Source organism: Scyliorhinus torazame, chromosome 7 (genome assembly GCF_047496885.1).
Source record: "Scyliorhinus torazame isolate Kashiwa2021f chromosome 7, sScyTor2.1, whole genome shotgun sequence".
Taxonomy (NCBI): Eukaryota; Metazoa; Chordata; class Chondrichthyes; order Carcharhiniformes; family Scyliorhinidae; genus Scyliorhinus; species Scyliorhinus torazame.
In genome coordinates this window covers 105186848-105210072 of record NC_092713.1, presented here as the reverse complement: position 1 = coordinate 105210072, position 23225 = coordinate 105186848, and the positions used below count along the sequence as shown (strand labels likewise).

Genomic DNA, 23225 nt, shown 5'->3' with positions numbered 1-23225 from the left:
CCATGACACTCAGTGGCATTACCATCACTGAATCCCCGCATTACCAACATTCTACGGGTTATGACTGACTAGAAACCAGCCATATAAACAATGGCGACAAGAACAGATCAGAGGCTAAGTATCCTGCAGTATCTGCCTGACTCCCCAAAGCCTGTCCACAATCTACAGGGCACAGGTTAGGAATGTGATGTAATACTCCCCGCTTGCCTGGATGGATGCAGCTCCAACAACACTGAAATAGCTCGACAACATCCAGGACAAAGCAGCCCACTTGATTGGTACCCCTTTAACAAACATTCACTCTCTCCACCACCGGTAGCAGTGGCAGCAGGGTGTACTATCTACAGGTTACACAGCAGGAACTCATCACGGTTCCTTAGGCAGCACCTTCGAAACCCACAATCATTACCATCTAGAGGAACAAGGGCAGTGACACATGGGAACACCACCACCTGGAAGTTCCCCTCCAAGTCACTCACCATCTTGACTTGGAAATATATGGATGTTCCTTCACTGTCGCTGGGGCAAAATCCTGGCACTCCTTCCCTAGTAGTAGTGGGTGTGCCTACACCACATTGACTGCAGTGGCTCAAGGCGGCAGCTCACCACAACCTTCTCAGGGACTGAAAACAGAATTTTCAGTCTTCCTAATATTTAGTTGTTGGAAATTTCTGCTGCCTGACAAGGTAGACTTGGGTGTTATCATCATACATATGGATGCCGTGTTTTTGGATGTTGTTGCCGTATAACAAAAAGTGGTTGCGAGACACACCCTTGCGGGACAATAGTGCTAACAGTGCAAAAGCCAGAAGAGAAGAAATTGCAATTGTTCTCTGGCTATGACTAAATGAATATGAATGGAAACAGGCATGTGTTATCCCACCCAGTTAGATGATGGTGGAAAGATTGTTATAGGAAAGATTGTTATAGGAGTTATAAATACAAAAGGAACAACAGACAAATCACATATTTTGGTCAGCAACTCTGTTGTAGTTAGACAGATTATATTAAATGCACTTTTAAAAGGAACAAATGTAAAATATTATTGAGCTTCCATACCGATCCTTCCCCTAATAGGCTCTCTGGCTCTTTAAACTGTCCATTTATCAGGTAACTGCATTGCATAATTTGCTTTGCCCAGTTGTTCAGGCCTTTCTGGGGAGGGAAAATGGTGAAAGGGAAGAGAACAAAAACATACAAAGTGTCATCATAGACAAGCTCAACATAACAAAACTGAGCTACATTTGAAAAGAAATTCAAGACTGCTGCATTACAAGGAGTATACTAACAATGAAATGAAATCTTTGGAAGTACAAATTCCACTGATCTAGAGTTCAGACGAAAAAGAGAGAAAAACGTGCATTTTAGAGGCACTTTGCACAACCACCAGACATCTCAAAGCGCTTTATAGCGAAGTCACTGTTGTAATGTAGGAAACACAACAACTAATTTGTGCACAGTAATCTCCCACAACTTCATCCAACAGGACCTTGTTCAACTTCTTGATCGTTGTTCCTTTAACTTAACTGTTTTACGTAGATATTTTTTTTGTCCCAACTCCCTGGTTCTCGGACTTTTGTGTGTTCTCTTGGGAAGTCTGGTTTTTGCAGCTCCCTGGTCCTGTCCAGCTGCTTCTGCATCCAGCTTAAAACTAAAACTAAAAAGTTGTTCCTAACCTAAGGTGGTCCTGGTTGCTAAGCAACAGTGTTGTCTTTCTTTAAACACTATTTACTTTCACATGCAAACTTTTAATTAAAATGTAGCTACAATAGGAACTTTCTTTGTTTAGTATAAAATATTCGAGCAATACAGTTATCAACTTTGTTAGCTTTTAATATTCTATCTTCTATTAGGTATCTCAATCTACAATTTAAAAAAAAAAATTTAGAGTGCCCAATTATTATTTTTTTCGAATTAAGGGGCAATTTTAGTGTGGACAATCCACCTAATCTGCACATCTTTGGGCTGTGGGGGCGGAGCCAACACATACACAGGGAGAATGTGCAAACTCCAGATAGAAAGTGATCCGGGGCCGGGATCGAATCCGGGTCCTCAGCGCCGTAGGGAGCAGTGCTAGCCATTGCGCCACTTTGCCGCTCTCAATCTACATATTTTAGATTAACAAGTCAACACTATTTCAAAAGAAATTTGCTAAATTAGTACCCTCTCCACAATATTATGTCATTTATGTTGTATTAGGAATCTCGTAAGATTTTCTGCTTGCTTGCTTCATAAAGAATTATTTTAAGACTCGATCTGCCACAAAAATCCAAAAAAGTAAAAAAAAAATGACTGAGCAGTCACACAAGAGAATAAGAACATCAGAAATCAGAGAAGGAGTAAGCCATTCAGCCCCTCAAGCCTCTGCCATTCATATGATCATAGCGGATATCACCTAGGCCTCAACTCAACTTTCCTGCCTGTTCTGCATAAATCTTTAACCCATTGCTAATTTAAAATCTGTCTACCTCCTCCTTAAATTTACTCAATATCCCAGTGTCCGCTGCAGTATGGGGTAATTAATCCCAGATTCATGGCACTTTGAGAGAAGACCGTTATTTTTCATTGCCACATCAACCACATTCCTTTCTTATGTCAATTTGTCAAGCTTTCACTATACCCTCCAGCCTTCCCGACTCTTTCAATCACACTTCTCTCCTTTACCTTGCTCAATGAATGTGAAACTTATATGAATGCAAAAGAAATCAATACTGCTATTGTTTTTCTCATCTTCACCTTCTACTCCAACAGGTTTTCCTGCAGTTTTTAAAATATGCTTTCTGGCTTCCTGATTCTTTCACAAGTTGACTATTTGATTTCTCAGCACTTACTCTCTCCAATCTATCTCCTTCTAAATGACTACTTCGATCTGACCAGATTACAGAAAGCCTCATGCTCTTTAGGTTTGACTCTCAGCTAACACTCTCATTCTACAAACCTCCAACCGAGCAACTCCATCTTATCTCAGATTAAGTCGCATTTAACAATTCATCTCGAATGGCTGCCTGGCCACCAAAACAATGGCTTCAGTCATACACACCAACAAAATTCATGGCTCTGTTAGCTCTCAGCCCTATCTTTGGTTGAGGTCAAACAGCCATCGTTGGATGTTTTTTCCTATTTCTCGCTTGGCCGCTTGCGAATAGTGGTGGATATTGAACTACTAACTGGAAGTGGAGGCCCCACAAATATCCCCAACGTCAATGATAAGAATATAAAAAGCATGAGGAGAAGCAGGCCATTGAGTCATTTGAGCCCACTCTGTCATTCAACCAGATCATGGCTAATCTTCTACATCAACACTATTTTCCTGCACTATCCTCATATCCCTTGATGTTAATATATAGAAATCTGGTTTCCGGGTGCGGCGATGACCAGCTGAGTCGCACGTTTCGGCAGCTCCCTGTGAAACGGACTTTTGGGCTCTTGATAGGAGCCCCAACGGCAATTTTGACGGCTAAAAACACTGTGCGGTAAACCAGAAGGGAATCCCCCCTGGATACGGATGGAAAAAGGAGGAGAGAGTGGCCAGATTGCAGTGGATCCTTTAGAACAGCGGCAAGGAAGGCAAGCAAAAACCAAGATGGCGTCGGAAGGTGGCAGTTTAACAGGGGCCCTGAACAACAAGAGTTCCTGAAATGCTGTGTGGAAGAGATCAAAAAGGAAATGAAGAAAGAGCTGTTGGCCCCGATACTACAGGCGATCGAAGGGCTAAAGGAGGAACAAAAGACCCAGGAGCGGGAACTTCGGGTCGTGAAGGCAATGGCAGCCGAGAATGAGGACGATATACAGGGCCTGGTGGTGAAGACGGAGACGCAGGAGGCACATCAGAAACGATGTGTGGAAAGGTTGGAGGCACTGGAAAACAACGCAAGGAGGAACAACCTGAGGATTCTTGGTCTTCCTGAAGGAGTGGAGGGAGCGGACGTCGGGGCATATGTGAGCACGATGCTGCACTCGTTAATGGGAGCGGAGGCCCCGGCGGGTCCGTTGGAGGTGGAGGGAGCATACCGAGTGATGGCGCGAGGACCGAGAGCAGGAGAAATTCCCAGAGCCATAGTGGTGAGATTCCTCCGTTTTAAGGATAGAGAAATGGTCCTTAGATGGGCGAAGAAAACTCGGAGCAGTAAATGGGAGAACGCGGTGATCCGCGTTTATCAAGACTGGAGTGCGGAGGTGGCGAGAAGGAGGGCGAGCTTTAATCGGGCCAAGGCGGTGCTTCATAAAAAGAAGATAAAATTTGGAATGCTGCAACCGGCAAGACTGTGGGTCACATATCGAGGGAGGCACCACTACTTTGAGACGGCGGATGAAGCGTGGACTTTTATTGTGGAAGAAAAACTGGAATGAGCGGGTTATTAAAAAGAACGTTCGAACAAAGTGGTGGGGCGAATGTGGGGGGCAAAGAGGGGTTTTATGTACTAATCCTGCGATGTGGTAACTTTTCTCTCTCCCACAGGTGGTGATGGGGGGAGGAGGGGAGGTGGAGGAGATGGGGCGTTGGCCATTGGGGGCGGGGCCAAGGGAGAAGCGCGGGCTTGGTTCCCGCGCTATGATAATCATGGCGGGAATAGAGAAGCAGGAAGGAGGGGGCGTCGCACGGTGCGAGCCGAGGTCACGGGGGGAAGCCGAGGTCAGCCAGAGTTTGCTGACTTCTGGGAGCAACATGGGGGGAGTAATTACGCTAGCGGGGGATCTAGCGGGGGGGGTGGGAGGGGGGAATTACTGGGTTGCTGCTGCTGGGGAGAGGGGGGAGCTGGTATGGGAGAGGATGGGCGGGGGGGCACCGCCTGGGGGAGATACAGCTGCGTGGGAACCGGGTGAGGAGCTGGAAAAAAGTGATGGCTAATCGACAAGGGGGGGTGGTAGGAAGCCCCCCAACTCGGCTGATCACGTGGAACGTGAGAGGGCTGAACGGGCCGATAAAGAGGGCACGGGTACTCGCACACCTTAAGAAACTTAAGGCAGATGTGGTTATGTTACAGGAAACGCACCTGAAACTGATGGACCAGGTTAGGCTACGCAAAGGATGGGTGGGGCAGGTGTTCCATTCGGGGCTAGATGCGAAAAACAGGGGGGTGGCTATATTAGTGGGGAAGCGGGTAATGTTCGAGGCAAAGACTATAGTGGCGGATAACGGGGGCAGATACGTGATGGTGAGTGGCAAACTACAGGGGGAGACGGTGGTTTTGGTAAACGTATATGCCCCGAACTGGGATGATGCCAATTTTATGAGGCGGATGCTAGGACGCATTCCGGACCTAGAGATGGGAAAGCTGATAATGGGGGGAGATTTTAATACGGTGTTGGAACCAGGGCTGGATAGGTCGAAGTCCAGGACTGGAAGGAGGCCGGCAGCAGCCAAGGTGCTTAAAGATTTTATGGAGCAGATGGGAGGTGTAGACCCGTGGAGATTTAGCAGACCTAGGAGTAAGGAGTTCTCGTTTTTCTCCTATGTCCATAAAGTCTACTCGCGAATAGACTTTTTTGTGCTGGGTAGGGCATTGATCCCGAAGGTGAGGGGAACGGAGTATACGGCTATAGCCATTTCGGATCACGCTCCACACTGGGTGGACTTGGAGATAGGGGAGGAAACAGGAGGGCGCCCACCCTGGAGAATGGACATGGGACTAATGGCAGATGAGGGGGTGTGTCTAAGGGTGAGGGGGTGCATTGAAAAGTACTTGGAACTCAATGATAATGGGGAGGTCCAGGTGGGAGTGATCTGGGAGGCGTTGAAGGCGGTGGTTAGAGGGGAGCTGATATCAATAAGGGCACGTAAAGGGAAGCAGGAGGGTAAGGAACGGGAGCGGTTGCTGCAAGAACTTTTGAGGGTGGACAGACAATATGCGGAAGCACCGGAGGAGGGACTGTACAGGGAAAGGCAAAGGCTACATGTAGAATTTGACTTGCTGACTACAGGCACTGCAGAGGCACAATGGAGGAAGGCACAGGGTGTACAGTACGAATATGGGGAGAAGGCGAGCAGGTTGCTGGCACACCAATTGAGGAAAAGGGGAGCAGCGAGGGAAATAGGGGGAGTGAGGGATGAGGAAGGAGAGATGGAGCGAGGAGCGGAGAGAGTGAATGGAGTGTTCAAGACATTTTATAAAAAATTATATGAAGCTCAACCCCCGGATGGGAGGGAGAGAATGATGGGCTTCTTGGATCGGCTGGAATTTCCCAAGGTGAAGAGCAGGAAAGGGTGGGACTGGGAGCACAGATCGAGGTAGAAGAAGTGGTGAAAGGAATTAGGAGCATGCAGGCGGGAAAGGCCCCGGGACCGGATGGATTCCCAGTCGAATTCTAGAGAAAATATGTGGACTTGCTCGTCCCGGTACTGACGAGGACCTTTAATGAGGCAAAGGAAAGGGGACAACTGCCCCCGACTATGTCTGAAGCAACGATATCGCTTCTCTTAAAGAAGGAAAAGGACCCGCTACAATGCGGGTCCTCTAGACCTATTTCTCTCCTAAATGTAGATGCCAAGGTCCTGGCCAAGGTAATGGCAATGAGAATAGAGGAATGTGTCCCGGGGGTGGTCCACGAGGACCAAACTGGGTTTGTGAAGGGGAGACAGCTGAACACGAATATACGGAGGTTGTTAGGGGTAATGATGATGGCCCCACCAGAGGGAGAAACAGAGATAGTAGTGGCGATGGATGCCGAGAAAGCATTTGATAGAGTGGAGTGGGATTATTTGTGGGAGGTGTTGAGGAGATTTGGTTTTGGAGAGGGGTATGTTAGATGGGTGCAGCTGTTGTATAGGGCCCCAGTGGCGAGCGTGGTCACGAATGGACAGGGATCTGCATATTTTCGGCTCCATAGAGGGACAAGGCAGGGATGCCCTCTGTCCCCATTATTGTTTGCACTGGCGATTGAGCCCCTGGCGATAGCGTTGAGGGGTTCCAAGAAGTGGAGGGGAGTACTTAGGGGAGGAGAAGAGCACCGGGTATCTTTGTATGCGGACGATTTGCTACTATACGTGGCGGACCCGGCGGAGGGGATGCCAGAAATAATGCGGATACTTGGGGAGTTTGGGGATTTTTCAGGGTATAAATTGAACATGGGGAAAAGTGAGTTGTTTGTGGTGCATCCAGGGGAGCAGAGTAGAGAAATAGAGGACCTACCGTTGAGGAAGGTATCAAGGGACTTTCGTTACCTGGGGATCCAGATAGCTAAGAATTGGGGCACATTGCATAGGTTAAATTTAACGCGGTTGGTGGAACAGATGGAGGAGGATTTCAAGAGATGGGATATGGTGTCCCTGTCAATGGCAGGGAGGGTGCAGGCGGTTAAGATGGTGGTCCTCCCGAGATTCCTCTTTGTGTTCGGTGGTGATCACGAAGGCTTTTTTTTTTTTAAAAGGATTGAAAAGAGCATCATGGGTTTTGTGTGGGCCGGGAAGACCCCGAGAGTGAGGAAGGGATTCTTACAGCGTAGCAGGGATAGGGGGGGGCTGGCACTACCGAGCCTAAGTGAGTATTATTGGGCCGCTAATATTTCAATGGTGAGTAAGTGGATGGGAGAGGAGGAGGGAGCGGCGTGGAAGAGATTAGAGAGGGCGTCCTGTAGGGGGACTAGCCTACAGGCTATGGTGACAGCCCCATTGCCGTTCTCACCGAGGAACTACACCACAAGCCCGGTGGTGGTGGCTACACTGAAGATTTGGGGACAGTGGAGACGGCATAGGGGCAAGACTGGAGCCTTGGGGGGGTCCCCGATAAGAAACAACCATAGGTTTGCCCCGGGGGGAATGGATGGGGGATATGGAATGTGGCAAAGAGCAGGAATAACGCAACTGAAAGATCTGTTTGTGGATGGGAAGTTCGCGAGTCTGGGAGCGCTGACCGAGAAATATGGGTTGCCCCAAGGGAATGCATTCAGGTATATGCAACTGAGGGCTTTTGCGAGGCAACAGGTGAGGGAATTCCCGCAGCTCCCGACACAAGAGGTGCAGGACAGAGTGATCTCAAAGACATGGGTGGGGGATGGTAAGGTGTCAGATATATATAGGGAAATGAGGGACGAAGGGGAGACTATGGTAGATGAACTAAAAGGGAAATGGGAAGAATGGAGGAGATCGAGGAGGGGCTGTGGGCAGATGCCCTAAGCAGGGTAAACTCGTCATCCTCGTGTGCCAGGCTAAGCCTGATTCAGTTTAAGGTATTACACAGGGCACATATGACTGGAGCACGGCTCAGTAAATTTTTTGGGGTGGAGGATAGGTGTGCGAGGTGCTCGAGAAGCCCAGCGAATCATACCCATATGTTTTGGTCATGCCCGGCACTACAGAGGTTTTGGATGGGGGTGACAAAGGTGCTTTCAAAAGTAGTAGGAGTCCGGGTCGAACCAAGCTGGGGGTTGGCTATATTTGGGGTTGCACAAGAGCCGGGAGTGCAGGAGGCGAGAGAGGCTGATGTTTTGGCCTTTGCGTCCCTAGTAGCCCGGCGCAGGATATTGCTAATGTGGAAAGAAGCCAAGCCCCCGGGGGTGGAGACCTGGATAAATGACATGGCGGGGTTTATAAAGCTAGAGCGGATTAAGTTCGTCCTAAGGGGGTCGGCTCAAGGGTTCACCAGGCGGTGGCAACCGTTCGTCGAATACCTCGCAGAAAGATAGACGGAATGGGAAAAAGAAGGCAGGAGCAGCAGCCCAGGATCGGGGGGGGGGGGGGGGGGGGGGAGGAGGAGGAACCAGAAGGACTCTCAGGGTTGTTAATATATACTGTATAGTATGTATAGGTCGTTGCTACAGATAATTATATATTGGACTGTTAAATTATATTTTTGGAGAGTGTTACTTGTGACAAGGCAGTTGCCAATTAGGGCTAGTTTTCATTTTTGTTATTTATTATTTATTTATTTATTTTTTGTTTATAAAATAGGTCATTGTTATTTGTGTTGTTATAATATTGTGTAAAGGATGCACAATGTACTGTGTTGGTTGACCAAAAATTTTCAATAAAATATTTAATAAAAAAAAAAATATATGGAAATCTATTGGTCTCAATCTTGAGCATACTCTGAGCCTCCATAGCCCTCTGGGGCAGGGAATTCCAAAGTTTCACTGCCCTCTGAATGAAGGAATTCCTCCTCATCTCAGTCCTAAATGGCCTGTTCCCTATTCTGAGACTGTGTCCCCTAGTCCTAGACCTTCCAGCCAGGGGAAACATCCTTCCTGCAACTACCCTGCCGAACCCTGTAAGAATTCTCCATAACTGAATGAGTTATCTCTCATTCTTCTAAATTCCTCCCTCATAGGACAATCCCTCCATCCCAGGAATTAATTTATTGAACCTTTGTTGCACTCCTTTTCTGACAAGTATATTTTTCCTTAGGTGAAGCCAAAACTGCACACAATATTTCAGGTGCAATCTCAGCAAGATTCTATGCCTCTCCAGAGGCATCTTTACTCCTATACTCAAATCCTTTTGTAATAAAGGCCACCATACCATTTGCCTTCTTAATTCTTGCTGTAACTGCATGCTCACTTTCACTTACTCATGAACAAGGACACCCAAGTCTCTTTGATGTTCAACATTTTCCAGCCTCTCAACGTAAAGAGATACTTTGTTTGTATTTCTGATTCTCCTACCAAATGGATAACCCCATATTTCTCCACACTGTATTTCATTTGCCAAATTTTTGTCCACTCACTTAGCTTCTCCAAATTCTCTTGAAGCGTCTTGCATCCTCCTCCTAACTTTGACATCCACCTAATTGATGGGGGTGCCCATCACATCAGTGTAAAATACAAGGCTGAAGCATTTACAAACATCTTCAGCTAGGAGTGCCAAGTAGATGATTCATTTCATCCTCCTTCTAAGATCACCAGCAACACAGATGCCAATCTTTAGTAAATTCAATTTGCTCCACATGATACCAAGAAACAGTTGAAGGCATTGCAAAGCCTATGGCCCCTAACAACATTCTAGCAATAGTACTGCATTCTTGAAATCAAGAATTTGCTGTGCTCCTAGCCAATCTGTCCCAGTACAGCTACAACACTGGCATCTATCCTGCAATGCCGAAAATTGCCTAGCTATTTTATCCTAGTCACAGGAAGCAGAACAAATGCAATACAGCCAATTACTATCCTATCAGTCTACTTGCAATCATCAGCAAAATGATGGAAGGTATCAAGTATCACTTGCTCAGCAATCGCTCAGTTTGGGTTCCACAAGGGCCACTCAGCTCATGGTCTCATTACAGCCTTGGTTCAAATATGGACAAACAAGCTTAATGCCAGAAGTGTGGTGAGAGTGACTGTCCTTGACATCAAAACAGCATTTGACCAAGCATGGCATCAAGGATCCCTAGCAAAACTGATGTCAATGAGAATCAGGGGGAAACATTCTCCATTGGTTGGAGTCAAACCTAGCACAAAGAAAGATGGTTGTAGATGTTGTAAGTTGATCAGCTCAGTCCCCAGATATCAATGCAGGGGTTCCTCAGGATAGTGACCTTCGCCCAACCATCTTCAGGTGCTTCATCAATGACCTTCCTTCCATCATAATGCCAAAGGTAGGGATGTTCGCCAATGTTGACTACACAATGGTCAGCACCATTTGCAACTCCTCAGATACTGAAGCAGTCCATGTTCCATATGCAGCAAGAGCTGGACAGCATTCAGGCTTGGTCTGATAAGTGGCAACATTCATGCTACACAATTGCCAGACAACAACCATCCCCAACAAGACCAAATCCAACCACAATCCTCACGCTGAATTCCCCACAATCAATATCCTGGGGGATTACCATTGATCAGAAACTGAACTGTATGAACCATATTAATACTGTGACTACAAGGGCAGATCAGAGGGTGGGAATACTGCAGCAAGAAATTCCCCTCCTGAAAGTCTGTCACAGGAATGTTATGGAAAGTCTCCACTTGTCTGGATAGGTGCAGCCCTAACAACACTGAAGAATCCCGACACTATACAGAAAACAGCCCGCTTGACTGGCATCCCATCCACCAACTCAACATACATTCCTGCCATCAATAATGCGCAGTGGCAGCAATGTGTATCATCTACAAGATGCACGGCAGCAACTCACCCAGGCTCCTTGTCAGCATCTTCCAAACCCCTAACATCTACCAACCAGAAAGACAAGGGTAGCAGATGAATGGAAACACCACAGGCTGCAAGTTCCCTCCAAGCCACACAACATCCTGATTTGGAATATTACCATTCCTTTACTGACACTGGTTCAAAATCCCGGAACTCCCTTCCTAGCAGCACTGTATCTACACCATATAGACTGCAGCAGTTCAAGGTGGATCGCCACCACCTTCCCAAGGGAAATTAGGAATGGGCAAATAAGTGCTGGTACAGCCAGTGAAGCCCACATCCTTTGAAAAGATCAAACATAAGAAAGAACCACCTGGCAGAAGATCACTATCATTCTGAGCACCACCTTCTCCCTGCCGCAAACCCATTGTTAACCTTTGTCCGGTGCCCATAATTAATTTGGACTGTACTGAGAGATCCACTGCTTGAGCACTTTCTTCTCACACCAAAACCAATTTTGTTTTTTCTGTTCCATCCTCTTATCCTCTGTTCAGTTGCTACCCACCTACATAGGACTCCTCTCTTCTTGCAGAATTATGTCAGAATTTCTTCTCAATCTTATTTGCCAATGCATCTGCTGGATCATTTTCTACTATTTGCCACATGCATTTGATACTGTTCATCTGCTGCTTCCGTCTTTCTTTTCCAAAGGTAATGTTGGCTCTAGGTTTCTTATTCACTTTTTCTTTATCCTTCTAGCAGCTGTTCTTTCACCTCAAACTCAATATGTAGAATGAGTCTGCAACATTCTCCACTCCTCTAAAGGTATGGTCTACATCATAAAGTGATTTTGAAGTACCTCCATCAACATAATATACTGCAATGTGGAGATGCCGGCGTTGGACTGGGGTGAGCACAGTAAGAAGTCTTACAATACCAGGTTAAAGTCCAACAGGTTTGTTTTGAATCACTATAAAATGGAAATTATGATTGTTTTGCCTTTTATCACATCTTATCTATCTTCCATTTCCTGCACTGTTCAATCAGCTCAAATCAAACATCAGGAACAGTGGAAGAATCCAAAATAACAGAAGAATTTCTGACTCCTGAAATTGTAATCAGTGCAAAAATGAAAAGTGATTTGAAACAAAATATGTAACCCATACCAATGATTCCTTGTCAAACTGACGTTCTGCAGTTACTGGTACGGGTATATTAACATCCACATTGATGGTGGCTTCCACAATCTGCCATGGAGCTGTCAAACTGCTGGATTTACATTCTAGCAATTTAATAGGAGTCTTGAAAATACAAGAAATTAAGATTCATTAGTAAATAGAATATTTTCTTTCTGGAATCACTGCATGAATATTTGGCATACACAGTACTATTTCTGTTGTTAATAATGTCCAAATATATATATTGTACATTTCTATTGAATACCCCAAAGTCAAAGGTTTAAATCAACATATCTACAAGCAGTTTCGATGTAATCAATTGTTACATAATCACGATACATTTGCTCTTGGTTGTTTTCATGATCGTTTCATCTCAAAAAATTATTTTATGCCATGCAATTATCTTACAAATGTATTTTGAGATATTTAAAAACAAAAATGTAAGAAAAACTTGCATTCACACAATGTATCTTGCATGTTCAGGATATCCCCTGATGCACCTCACAGGCAGTAATTACTTCTGGTGAACAGAGACTGTCCATTTAGGCAAACATAGCAGACATTTTTCATCTGGCAAGGTCCCACAAACAGCAAGTGAGATGAATAACTGATTAATTTGTGCTTTTGATGGTGTTAACCTGAGGGAGGAATAATGCCATTGGAAAAGCTACCTGTTCTTCAAGCAATGCTATAGAAACTTTTACATGCACACGGAGGCAGACTGAGCCTTGATTTAATCTTATTCTGAAAAACAGTACAGTTCCAACAACGTAGTGGTCCTTGGGTGTTCAAATTCTGGTGTAGTACTTAAAGCTACAACCTTCTGACTCAGAAGCATAAAATGCCACAATTGAGCCAAGCTGGCAGGAAAGATCCCAACTTCTACACATCATTTGATCTTTAATTCGAAAGAAGCAGTTGGAAAAGGTGAGAATTGGTGAGGTTACAAATTGTAGCTTCTAGCAGTACAACTAAAAAACAGCTGAATTCAAACAAGCACATCATGAAACTCTTATGGGGTACAAGTGAAATATTTGAATACTTTCCTCTCAACATTTCATTTCACTGTGTCGTTATGGCTATGGATTTCTTAATTCTGCACTACACATCTTAACTTGCCTGGAAATGCAGTAGAAACCCTGTTTATACTTGTAAACAGTGCTACATTCACAACAACACTCCTTCTAAGGCATCCCCTCGAAGTCGAGGATGACTTGCTTCCATACGAAAGGGGAGTTCTCAGGTGACTGATGAGTCCAATGCGTGACCTAGTCACAGGTGAAGCAGACGGTGGTTGGAGGAGCGGGTGGGTAGGGTGCCATGGTTGCCATGTGTGTACAAACATCAAGGGCACCTACTGATCCATCCACCAACCGCACTTCGGGAAATTCGGACCACCAGGCGACGCTCCTTCTCCCGCATACAAGCAGAAACGTAAGCGGGAAAATCTGGTTAAGAAGGTCGTGCAATGCTGGTCCAAGGTAACAGAAGAGCTCCTACGCAACTGCTTGGAGTCAGTGGACTGGTCCATATTCCAGAACTCAGCGGCCAACCTAAATAAGTATTCTACCAGCGTCATAGACTTCCATTAGTAAGTGTGTTAAAGATTGCGTGCCAAAGAAGGTAATACGTGCGTTCCCCAACCGGAAATCATGGTTTAACTGGGAGATTCACACCCTACAGAAGGCCATGCTCAAGACAGGCGACCCTGACCTATACAAGAAATCAAGGTACGACCTCCGCAAAGCCATCATGGACGCCAACGGACAATATCAGACTAAGCTAGAGTCACTCACAGACTAATGACACTGACTCTCGTTGGTTGTGGCGAGGCTTAAACAGCGTAACAGGCTACAAAGCAAAGCCGAGTAGAATCTCCGGCAACAGCGCACCCCTCCCCAATGAACGTAATGCATTCTATGCTTGTTTCGGGCAGGAAACCAACAAACCGTTGCCAACTTCCCCAACAGCCTTGGACACACCCATATCTACCGTCACAGCCTCCGAAGTCAGATAGGCCTTCTTGAAAAGGAACCCTTGGAAAGCAACGGGTCCTGACGGAGTCCCTGGTCATGCACTCAGATACTGCGCGGACCAACTGGCAGGTGTATTCGCGGACATCTCCCTACTCCTTTCCGAGGTTTCTACCTGCTTCAAGAAGATCACCATCATACCATTGCCAAAGAAGAACCAGGCAATGTGCCTCAACGACTACTGAAGGGTGGACTTGACATCTATCATTATGAAGTGCGTCGAGAGGTTGATCATGAGACACATCAACTCCATACTCCCAGAATGCCTTGATCCATTATAATTCACATACCACCATAACTGGTCCACAGCAGACACCATCTCCCTGGCCCTACACTCATCCCTGAAACATCTCAACAACAAGGATTCCCTCGTCAGACTCCTATTCGTTGACTACAGCTCCTCCTTCAACACATGAATCCCAGCCAAGCTCATATCAAAATTCCAAAACCTAGGACTGGGCTCCTCCCTCTGCAACTGGATCCTCGACGTCCTGACCTACAGACCACAATTAGTAACGATAAACAACACCTCCTTCACAATAATCCTCAATACAAAGGCCCCCAAAGCTGTGCACTTAGCTCCCTACTATACTCCCTACAGCCACATGACTGTGTGGCAAAATTTGGCTCCAACTCCATCTACACGTTTGCTGATGACACAACCGTAGTGGGTCGCATCTCAAACAACGATGATTCAGAGTATAGGAAGGAGATAGAGAAATTAGTGGCATGGTGTAACGATAGCAATCTCTCCCTCAACATCAGCAAAACTAAGGAGCTGGTCATTGACTTCAGGAAACAAAGTACACACCCCTGTCTGCATCAATGGTGCCGAGGTGGAGATGGTTGACAGCTTCAAATTCCTAGGTGTGCACATCATCAACCATCTGGCCTGGTCCACTTACGTCGACACTACGACCAAGAAAGCACAACAGCATCTATACTTCCTCAGGAAACTAAGGAAATTCGGCATGCCAACATTGTTTCTTAATAATTTTTACAGATGCACCATAGAAAACATCCTATCTGGCTGCATCACAATCTGGTCTGGCAACTGCTCGTTGCAAGACCATAAGGAACTAGAGTCATGAACACAGCCCAGTCTATCACATGAAGCTGCTTCCAAATCATTGACTCTGTCTACATCTCCCACTGCCTTGGGAAAGCAGGCAGCACACTCAAAGACCCTTCCCACCCAGGTTATTCTCTCTTCCAACCTCTTCCATCAAGCAGGAGATACAAAAGTCTGAGAACACACACGGATAGATTCAAAAACAGCTTCTTCCCCGATGTTACCCGACTCCTGAATGGCCCTCATATGGACTGAACTGATCTCTCCACGCATCTTCTCGGAGTAGCACTACACGCAACTACTTCACCCAATTTCTATATATTTACTTTGTGTATTTATCGTATGTCCTATGTTTTTCATGTGCAGAATGATTTGTCTGGACTGTACACAGAACAATACTTTTCACTGTACCTCAGTACACGTGACAATAAATCCAAATCCTTCCGTTATTGACTCTTGGCTTCAGCTCTCTCAGTGATGGAACTCGAGATGTTCAGCTCCTTCCCAGACGCTTTTCCTCCACTTCAGGCGGTTTTGGGCCAGGGATTTATAGATGTTGGTGGGGATGTTACACATTTTCAAGGAAGCTCTGAGATTGTCCTTGAAGTGTTTCCTCTGCCCTCATGGGGCTTGCTTGGCACGTTGAAGCTCCGAGTAGGGCACTTGTTTCAGGCATCTCGTGTCTGGCATACGACTACACAATAACTGAAAGCCCAAGGAAAATCAGGGCCCATAGAGCAAAAAGACTGATTACTAATCTTTGTTGTTCTTCTCCATGAAATGTTCTGCACAAAGAGGTGCTATTGGAATAGGTATGCCCCAAACATTTGGAAAGGAAAAAGGGACAACAACCCTTCAAGGCATTTTTATGAAACATTGTGCTTACCCTGTATAATAGGCATGCATAACAAATTTTATCTTTTAACAAAACAGCAGCAAAAGCACATTCCAAGTATTCTTGTACAACTAAGTGTTCACAGAAACTTTATGATTTCTGTACAAATGGGCATCAGTATTCTGTTCTGGCTCAAGAAGCCAACACCTGGGTCTGTCCTACTAGTTGTGATACTGTCCTGTTGTAATGTTCTTCAGCGATACACTAATTGGTTCTGCAAGACAGCATGAAAATGGGCCAGACAAGATCAAACCACTTTTGTTGATTCAGCCTCCCCGCTCTCTCCCTACCTTCACTCCTTCTAAACCCCTAAATACATTACAACACATGAACTGGACACCTATGCTTGGTAGCGCTCACATCACATTGGAGGTTTACCCAAGTGAATATCTAGAGTTTAAGGATGAATTGACCAGACTTGCGTTGTCTCCTCTTAAATTCTGAAGTTTGGGAATGGTTTGATTGAGATTTTACGATACTAGCGGAAACAGTGCAGATACGGAGAAACTATTTCCAAAAGTTGGGGAATCCAGTACTACACAGCATAGCCAGAACTTTCAGGAGTGAAATTAGAAAACATTTCTTCATGCAAAGGTTGATAGAAATTTGGAACTCTTTTCTGTAAATGTTAGTTGATGTCACATTAATTGTTAATTTTAAAACTGAGATTGATATATTTTGCAAGTCAAAGGCATTGAGGTGTGTGGGGGAAAAGGTGGGTAACTGAAATTAGGTCTCATTTGATTTGGGGGATGAGCTCAAAAGGTGCTAAACAGCCTACTATTGTTCCTATGTTCCTTATTTACTCCAGCAATCATGATTTTGAACACCTCCATAAATTTCCTCTTAAACTTCCTTGATCTAAGGTCAACAACCCCCAGCTTTTACAATCTCCCCACATCAGTGAAGTTTTCATTTCTAGTGGCATTCTAGCCAATATCTTCTGTAACCCCTCCACACCTTAATATCCTTGCTAAAGTGTTGTACCCAGGACTGAACATACCACTCTAGCTGAGGCCTAATCAGTGTTTTAGCACTGTTTTGAATAACCTCCATGCTTTTTGTACTCTATGCTTCTACCAATAAAGTCAAGGGTCTACAGTGGCGTTTTAGACTTGTTCACACTGGCCATGCCACGTTCAAAGATTTGTGCACAAACATCCTCCCTATGTGTTCTCACAACTCCTCTAAATTTGTATCAATTAGCTTATATTGCTACTTTTTATTCCTTTCAAAATAGCATTATTTCACACTTCCGTTAAATTTCATCTGCCATGTGTCTGCCCATTTCATCAGTCTGTCGATGTCTTCCTGAAGTCAGTTACTATCTTCTTTGCATTTCTGAGTTGTATCTGGGGAACACGAGTACACATTTCCTTTCATTCACAAAAAATAACCATTCATTACTCTCTGCTTTCTGTTCCTTTGCCAATTTCATACCATACTGCCACTGTACCTTTAATCACATGAGCTTCAATTTCGATGGCAAGTCTATTATGTGGTACTTTGTCAAATGCCTTTTGAAAAATAAATTTCCGTGACGTGCTAATTGAGAAATCCACAAATGGGTTCTCCGCAACAGTCTACCGCAAGCCTATCTTCACTGGTCAATATACACGTTGGGATTCGTATAGCTCCACACACTCAATCTTGTAAATAGGACCGTAGCCATTTGCTCACCTTGCACGCTTGATGCAGAAGTAGAGTACATCAAAGCTACCCTGCAGCACAATGCTAACCTGTTCAGATCATTGCAATGGGCCAAAAGCTGGCACTTTCAAACCTAAAAAGTGCCTGGTCTACCTCAAATTACCCTGGAAAGGCAAAGCATCTCAAAAATCTGAACAACGGTTATGCAAGTGGTTTCATATTGCAGTGGCCGCAGGACTGGAATTTTCCACTAATAGTATGCTGCTATCAGTCCAAAAAGACATTCTGCCTACTACACAATTGAGCAACTTCATGTATGAATTTTAGCACCGGTGTGTTGCCAGGTATTTAGCCTGCACATCCCAACAACTGGCCGATCAAATCAAACAGCGTTCCTTTGGTTGTTCGCAAGACAGAATACAGGTGTACTTAACCAGCCCATGTTTGCAAAACCCAAAACAAAATGTCTACTATCGGATGTGATTCTGCAGTTGTGGAGCACTTGCTGAATAATCCAGAGTGCGCTAATAGGTACACTAACAACCAATTAAAAATAATCAGTCATGTTCGTAACATGGCTCATGTACTCTTGCTAGAAGTGACAGGTTTAAATGCAGAAACCAGGGGCTGGATTCTTCGATCTCCGATGCCGAAATCGGGTTCGGTGACGGTGCGGAGAATCCCCGATTACACCGAAATCGGGGGCAGCGCTGCTTTCGCGATGCTCCGTATCCACTTTTATCCACTCCATGTCTCATTTTTGTATTCATGGCCTCCGTATGTTGGCTGAGGCCCGCCCCGCGATGCTCCGTCCTCAACCGGCCGAGTTCACAACGGTGTGGGACGTGTGGGGTCTCAGCGTGGCGGCTGCAGACTCAGTCCAGCGCCGCCAGTCAGCGGAGGGCCGATCCGCGGGCAGGGGTGGACATATTCGGGGCTGGGGGCACTGTGGTGGGACGGTCCGGGGTGCACGAGCCAGCCGAAGCGGGGGACAATTTTGCGGGCGGGTCTGCAAGCGGCATCCGCCATGAAGCACAGCGCAGACACTGCAGGCCGCCGACATGCGCATGCGCAGCCACGGACCCGGCAATTCTCCAGGCCATATCGGCAGCTAGAGGCGGGTGCTCTACGCTACCTGGCTGCTAGCCCCTCCCGGAATAGGGAATCGGTGGCTGTTTCACAGCGATTTTTCCATTGTGAAACGCCACCGTTTTGATGCCGGCGTGGGGACTTAGTCTCTAGAACGGAGGATCCAGACCCTATTCTCTGCAAACAAAAGTAATATTACCTGGGAGCTTGAGCTTTCTCCATGGAAATGCCTCGATCAGAGTTGACTTTTGCCAACCATCAACACCTTTTCCCTTGTGGTTTAAATTGTTGAGAGTGTTGGAAATTTTACATTCCTGCATTTGACTTTATGGGTGCAAGATGAAGAACGTGTCTCTCATTATCAATATTCAGATTTGGTGCTCCCAACCGGGTTTTTGTATAAAAACTTTTATTAGTTAATGTATTAATGTACTAATAAGCTATAATGTACAAATGAACTAATAAGCTATACAAGTGGTAATGTAAGACCTTATAGAGGTAATTTGAAAGCTCAAATACAAGTGCAGAGCATGTGCTCATTTCTAATGGCATATATATCCAGACAGAAATTTAAAATTTTGAAAATTTAAAGCTACACTCTTAAAACATAAACTCAACTACAGAAATCACACAATAAAGTGGTAATTTTGTGCTTAAATAATGAAAATAGCATTTAATTTAAATGAGAGGACTTCAAATTGAATAGACTCCAACACAATATTCTTACCTGTGGATTGTGAAGATCATAAGCTTGCACCTTCATTCTGTATGCAAGGTGTTTAGGAAAAGTTTGAGTGCATTTTTCAAGTAGAGCAGATTCCTCTTAAATTGAATAAATAATTTGTTAATATGACTTTAAGTTGTAATTGTTTCTACTTTGCTATCTCACTTTGATTCGATATTTGTATCCTATTTTGGATCATCTGTTCACAGAGATGAGGCATGGAGCTAAACCACAGGGTGTCACACGAACAAAGCTCATCATGAACAGTATGGAAAGTTGAAATTTGGAAAGGAGTAGGAATTCACTGTAGAAGGGTGCTCCTTTTTGCTTTTAATGTTTATTATTTTGTGAGCGCTTCTGGCAGGAAGCATTCAACGTTTTTTTCAATATTTTCGCACTTAGTGCAAGTTGTCTACTACTTCCAACCTAAGTAGTGAAGCCTGATCTTTGACTGATCTACTTAAAGGACATGGCACTCCAAGGTTTGAAGGACATGGCACTCCAAGGTTTGAAGGACATGGCACTCCAAGGTTTGAAGGACATGGCACTCCAAGGTTTGAAGGACATGGCACTCCAAGGTTTGAAGGACATGGCACTCCAAGGTTTGAAGGACATGGCACTCCAAGGTTTGAAGGACATGGCACTCCAAGGTTTGAAGGACATGGCACTCCAAGGTTTGAAGGACATGGCACTCCAAGGTTTGAAGGACATGGCACTCCAAGGTTTGAAGGACGTGGCACTCCAAGGTTTGAAGGACATGGCACTCCAAGGTTTGAAGGACATGGCACTCCAAGGTTTGAAGGACATGGCACTCCAAGGTTTGAAGGACATGGCACTCCAAGGTTTGAAGGACATGGCACTCCAAGGTTTGAAGGACATGGCACTCCAAGGTTTGAAGGACATGGCACTCCAAGGTTTGAAGGACATGGCACTCCAAGGTTTGAAGGACATGGCACTCCAAGGTTTGAAGGACATGGCACTCCAAGGTTTGAAGGACATGGCACTCCAAGGTTTGAAGGACATGGCACTCCAAGGTTTGAAGGACATGGCACTCCAAGGTTTGTCAGGAATGGTAATTTGATCCTGTCCACTGTAGAGTAATTCAGTGGACGGGATTCTCCGGTCTCCGCCGGCGTCGATCAGCCGGAGAATCCCCGTTGGTGCCGAAATCAGGGGCACCGCCGCTTTTGTGATGCTCCGCCCTCTCGCACACCATATGGTGGCCTCAGGGCGTTACCTGAGGCCCTCCCCGTAGCTCCACCTCCAATGGGTCGAGTTCCCGATGGCGTGGGTTACTCATACTATTTTGTTTTCGGGAACTCGGCGTAGTGCCTGAGGATTATGTCCAGCGCTGCCACTGTTTGGGGGGGGGGGGGGGGGAGGGGGAGGAGCTGATCCGTGGGCAGGGGGGCTTTGGCGGGGACTGGGGGCACTGGTGGGGGGTGGTGAGCCTGGCCAAAGGGGGTCACTATTTGGCAGGCTGGTCCGCGCGCGGCTGGTGCCATGTTGCACGTCTCGGTCGCTGTAAGCTGCCGCCGTGCACATGCGCAGCCATGGACCCGGAAAGTATCTGGCCGTATCTGCAGCTAGAGCCTGGTGCTCTACACGGTGAGCCTGCTAGCCCTCCGCCAGACGGGGGAATCAGTGGCCGTTTCTTCGATCTTAAAACGGCACTGTTCCCACGACGGCGTCAGCACTTCGTCTCAGACTCGAAGAATCCAGTCCAGTGTTCTTTGCACCGTTCTGCTGGGTTTGGAGAATCCACCTTGCCAGGCAATGGGAGCGCGCAGTTCCCGCCCTGCCAAGTTCAGGATAGTATTAGGTTAAAAGACAAGGCTTAGAATGTTGCCAAAAAGAGTAGTGAGCCTGAGGTAAGTTTTAAAAATCAAAGAGTTGGCCAAGAAATTGATAAAGGGGGAGAAAATAGAACATGAGTAATCAAGTGAGAAATGTTAAAAAAAAGGGTAGCACGGTGGGGCAGTGGGTTAGCCCTGTTGCCTCACTGCGCCGAGGTCCCAGGTTCGATCCTGGCTCTGGTTCACTGTCCGCGTGAAGTTTGCACATTCTCCGTGTGCTTACGTGGGTTTTGCCCCCACAACCCAAAGATGTGCAGAGTAGATGGATTGGCCACGCTAAATTGCCCTTAATTGGAAAAAATTAATTGGGCACTCTAAATTTTAAAAAAAAGAAACGTAAAAAAAAATGTTAAATATATTTTATTCCAAACTTATTACAAAAGATTACAAACCATATACAATTCGGGCAAACTCTCCAACACACAACTATACAGTTTGTACAAACCTTTCCCTTTTTCACCCCCTCCTTCTTCCCCCCCTCTCCCGCGATGAACAGTTCCTCGAACACAGCCATGAACATCCCCCACCTTGCCTCGAAGCAGTCCACTGAACCCCTTAATTTGTACTTGATCTTTTCCAGCCGAAGAAAGTAAAAAAAATCCCCCAACCAGGCCACCAACCCCAGCGGCACTACTGACCGTCATTCCAACAGAATCATTCGCCGGGCAATCAAGAGAGGCGAAGGCCACACCGTCAGTCTTCCTCCCCTCCATCAGCTCCAGCTTCTCCGATATCCTGAATATCACCACCAAAGGGTCCGGCTCAACCTCCTCCCCCACTATCCTCATTCGCGCCGCGAACACTCCCGCCCAGAATCTCTCCAACTTTTCGCAGCCCCAGAACATATGTGCGCGATTCGTTGGTCCCCGCCCACACTTTTCTGCCACTCCCTGGAAGAACCCACTCATTCTTGCCCGAGTTATATGTACTGTGTATGACCTTGAACTGTAGCAGGCCCATCCTTGCACACGAGGTCGCAATCACCCTTCGAAGCGCCTCCCTCCATACTCCCCAGTTTATATCCCCTCCCCCCCACTTCTCCTTAATCTTCACCATCTGCTCACCTCCCTGTTCTCCCAGCCACCCGTTTATGTCTCCGATTGTGTCCTCCCCTTCCACATCCGGATGCAGCAGTCGCCCCAACAGGGTGTAACTTGGCAACCTAGGGAACTCTTTCCAAACCTTCCGTGCAAAATCCCTTACCTGCAGGTACCTAAACTAATTTCCTCTCGGGAGCTCTGCCCTCTCCTTCAGTTCCTCTATACGAGCAAACCCCTTTTCCAGCCACAGATCCCTCACCTTAACCAGCCCCACTTCTCTCCACTTCCTATACATACCATCTATTCCCCCTGGCTTAAAACAGTGGGTTTCGCACATTGGCGCCAGCACCGACATCCCTTCCAACCCGAATTGCCTCCTCAGTTGGTTTCAGACTTTTACTGTGGACTGCACCGGGCTCTCTGCATATTTCTTTGGCGCCGTTGGCAATGCCGCCGTCACCATAGCCCTCAAGTTGGACACCCTACAGAATTCGTCCTCCATTTTAACCCATTCTTCTCCCTCTTCTTCCCAACACAGCCTCACCTTCTCCATGGTCGCCGCCCAGTAATAATGTAGCAGGTTCGGCAATGCTAACACTCCCTTCTGCCTTTGTCTCTGTGACTCTTGGCGGGATCGATGAAAGGATGTGTCCTGGGGGTGGCTGTGGAGGACC

The 23225-nt window shown here is 46.1% G+C and overlaps 1 protein-coding gene across 6 annotated transcripts in view; it reads right to left on the bottom strand.

Moving 5' to 3' along the window:
• The window catches only part of odr4 (odr-4 GPCR localization factor homolog), a 181699-nt gene that overhangs the window by 90748 nt on the left and 67726 nt on the right, over positions 1-23225 (bottom strand). For all 6 annotated transcript variants that reach the window (XM_072511214.1, XM_072511213.1, XM_072511217.1 and 3 more), the window contains 3 exons: positions 19659-19695; positions 12181-12315; positions 1060-1155 (listed from right to left, as the gene is read on the bottom strand). In XM_072511214.1, the coding sequence (XP_072367315.1) occupies positions 1060-1155; positions 12181-12315; positions 19659-19695 (268 nt within the window). The remainder of the gene's footprint in view (positions 1-1059; positions 1156-12180; positions 12316-19658; positions 19696-23225) is intronic.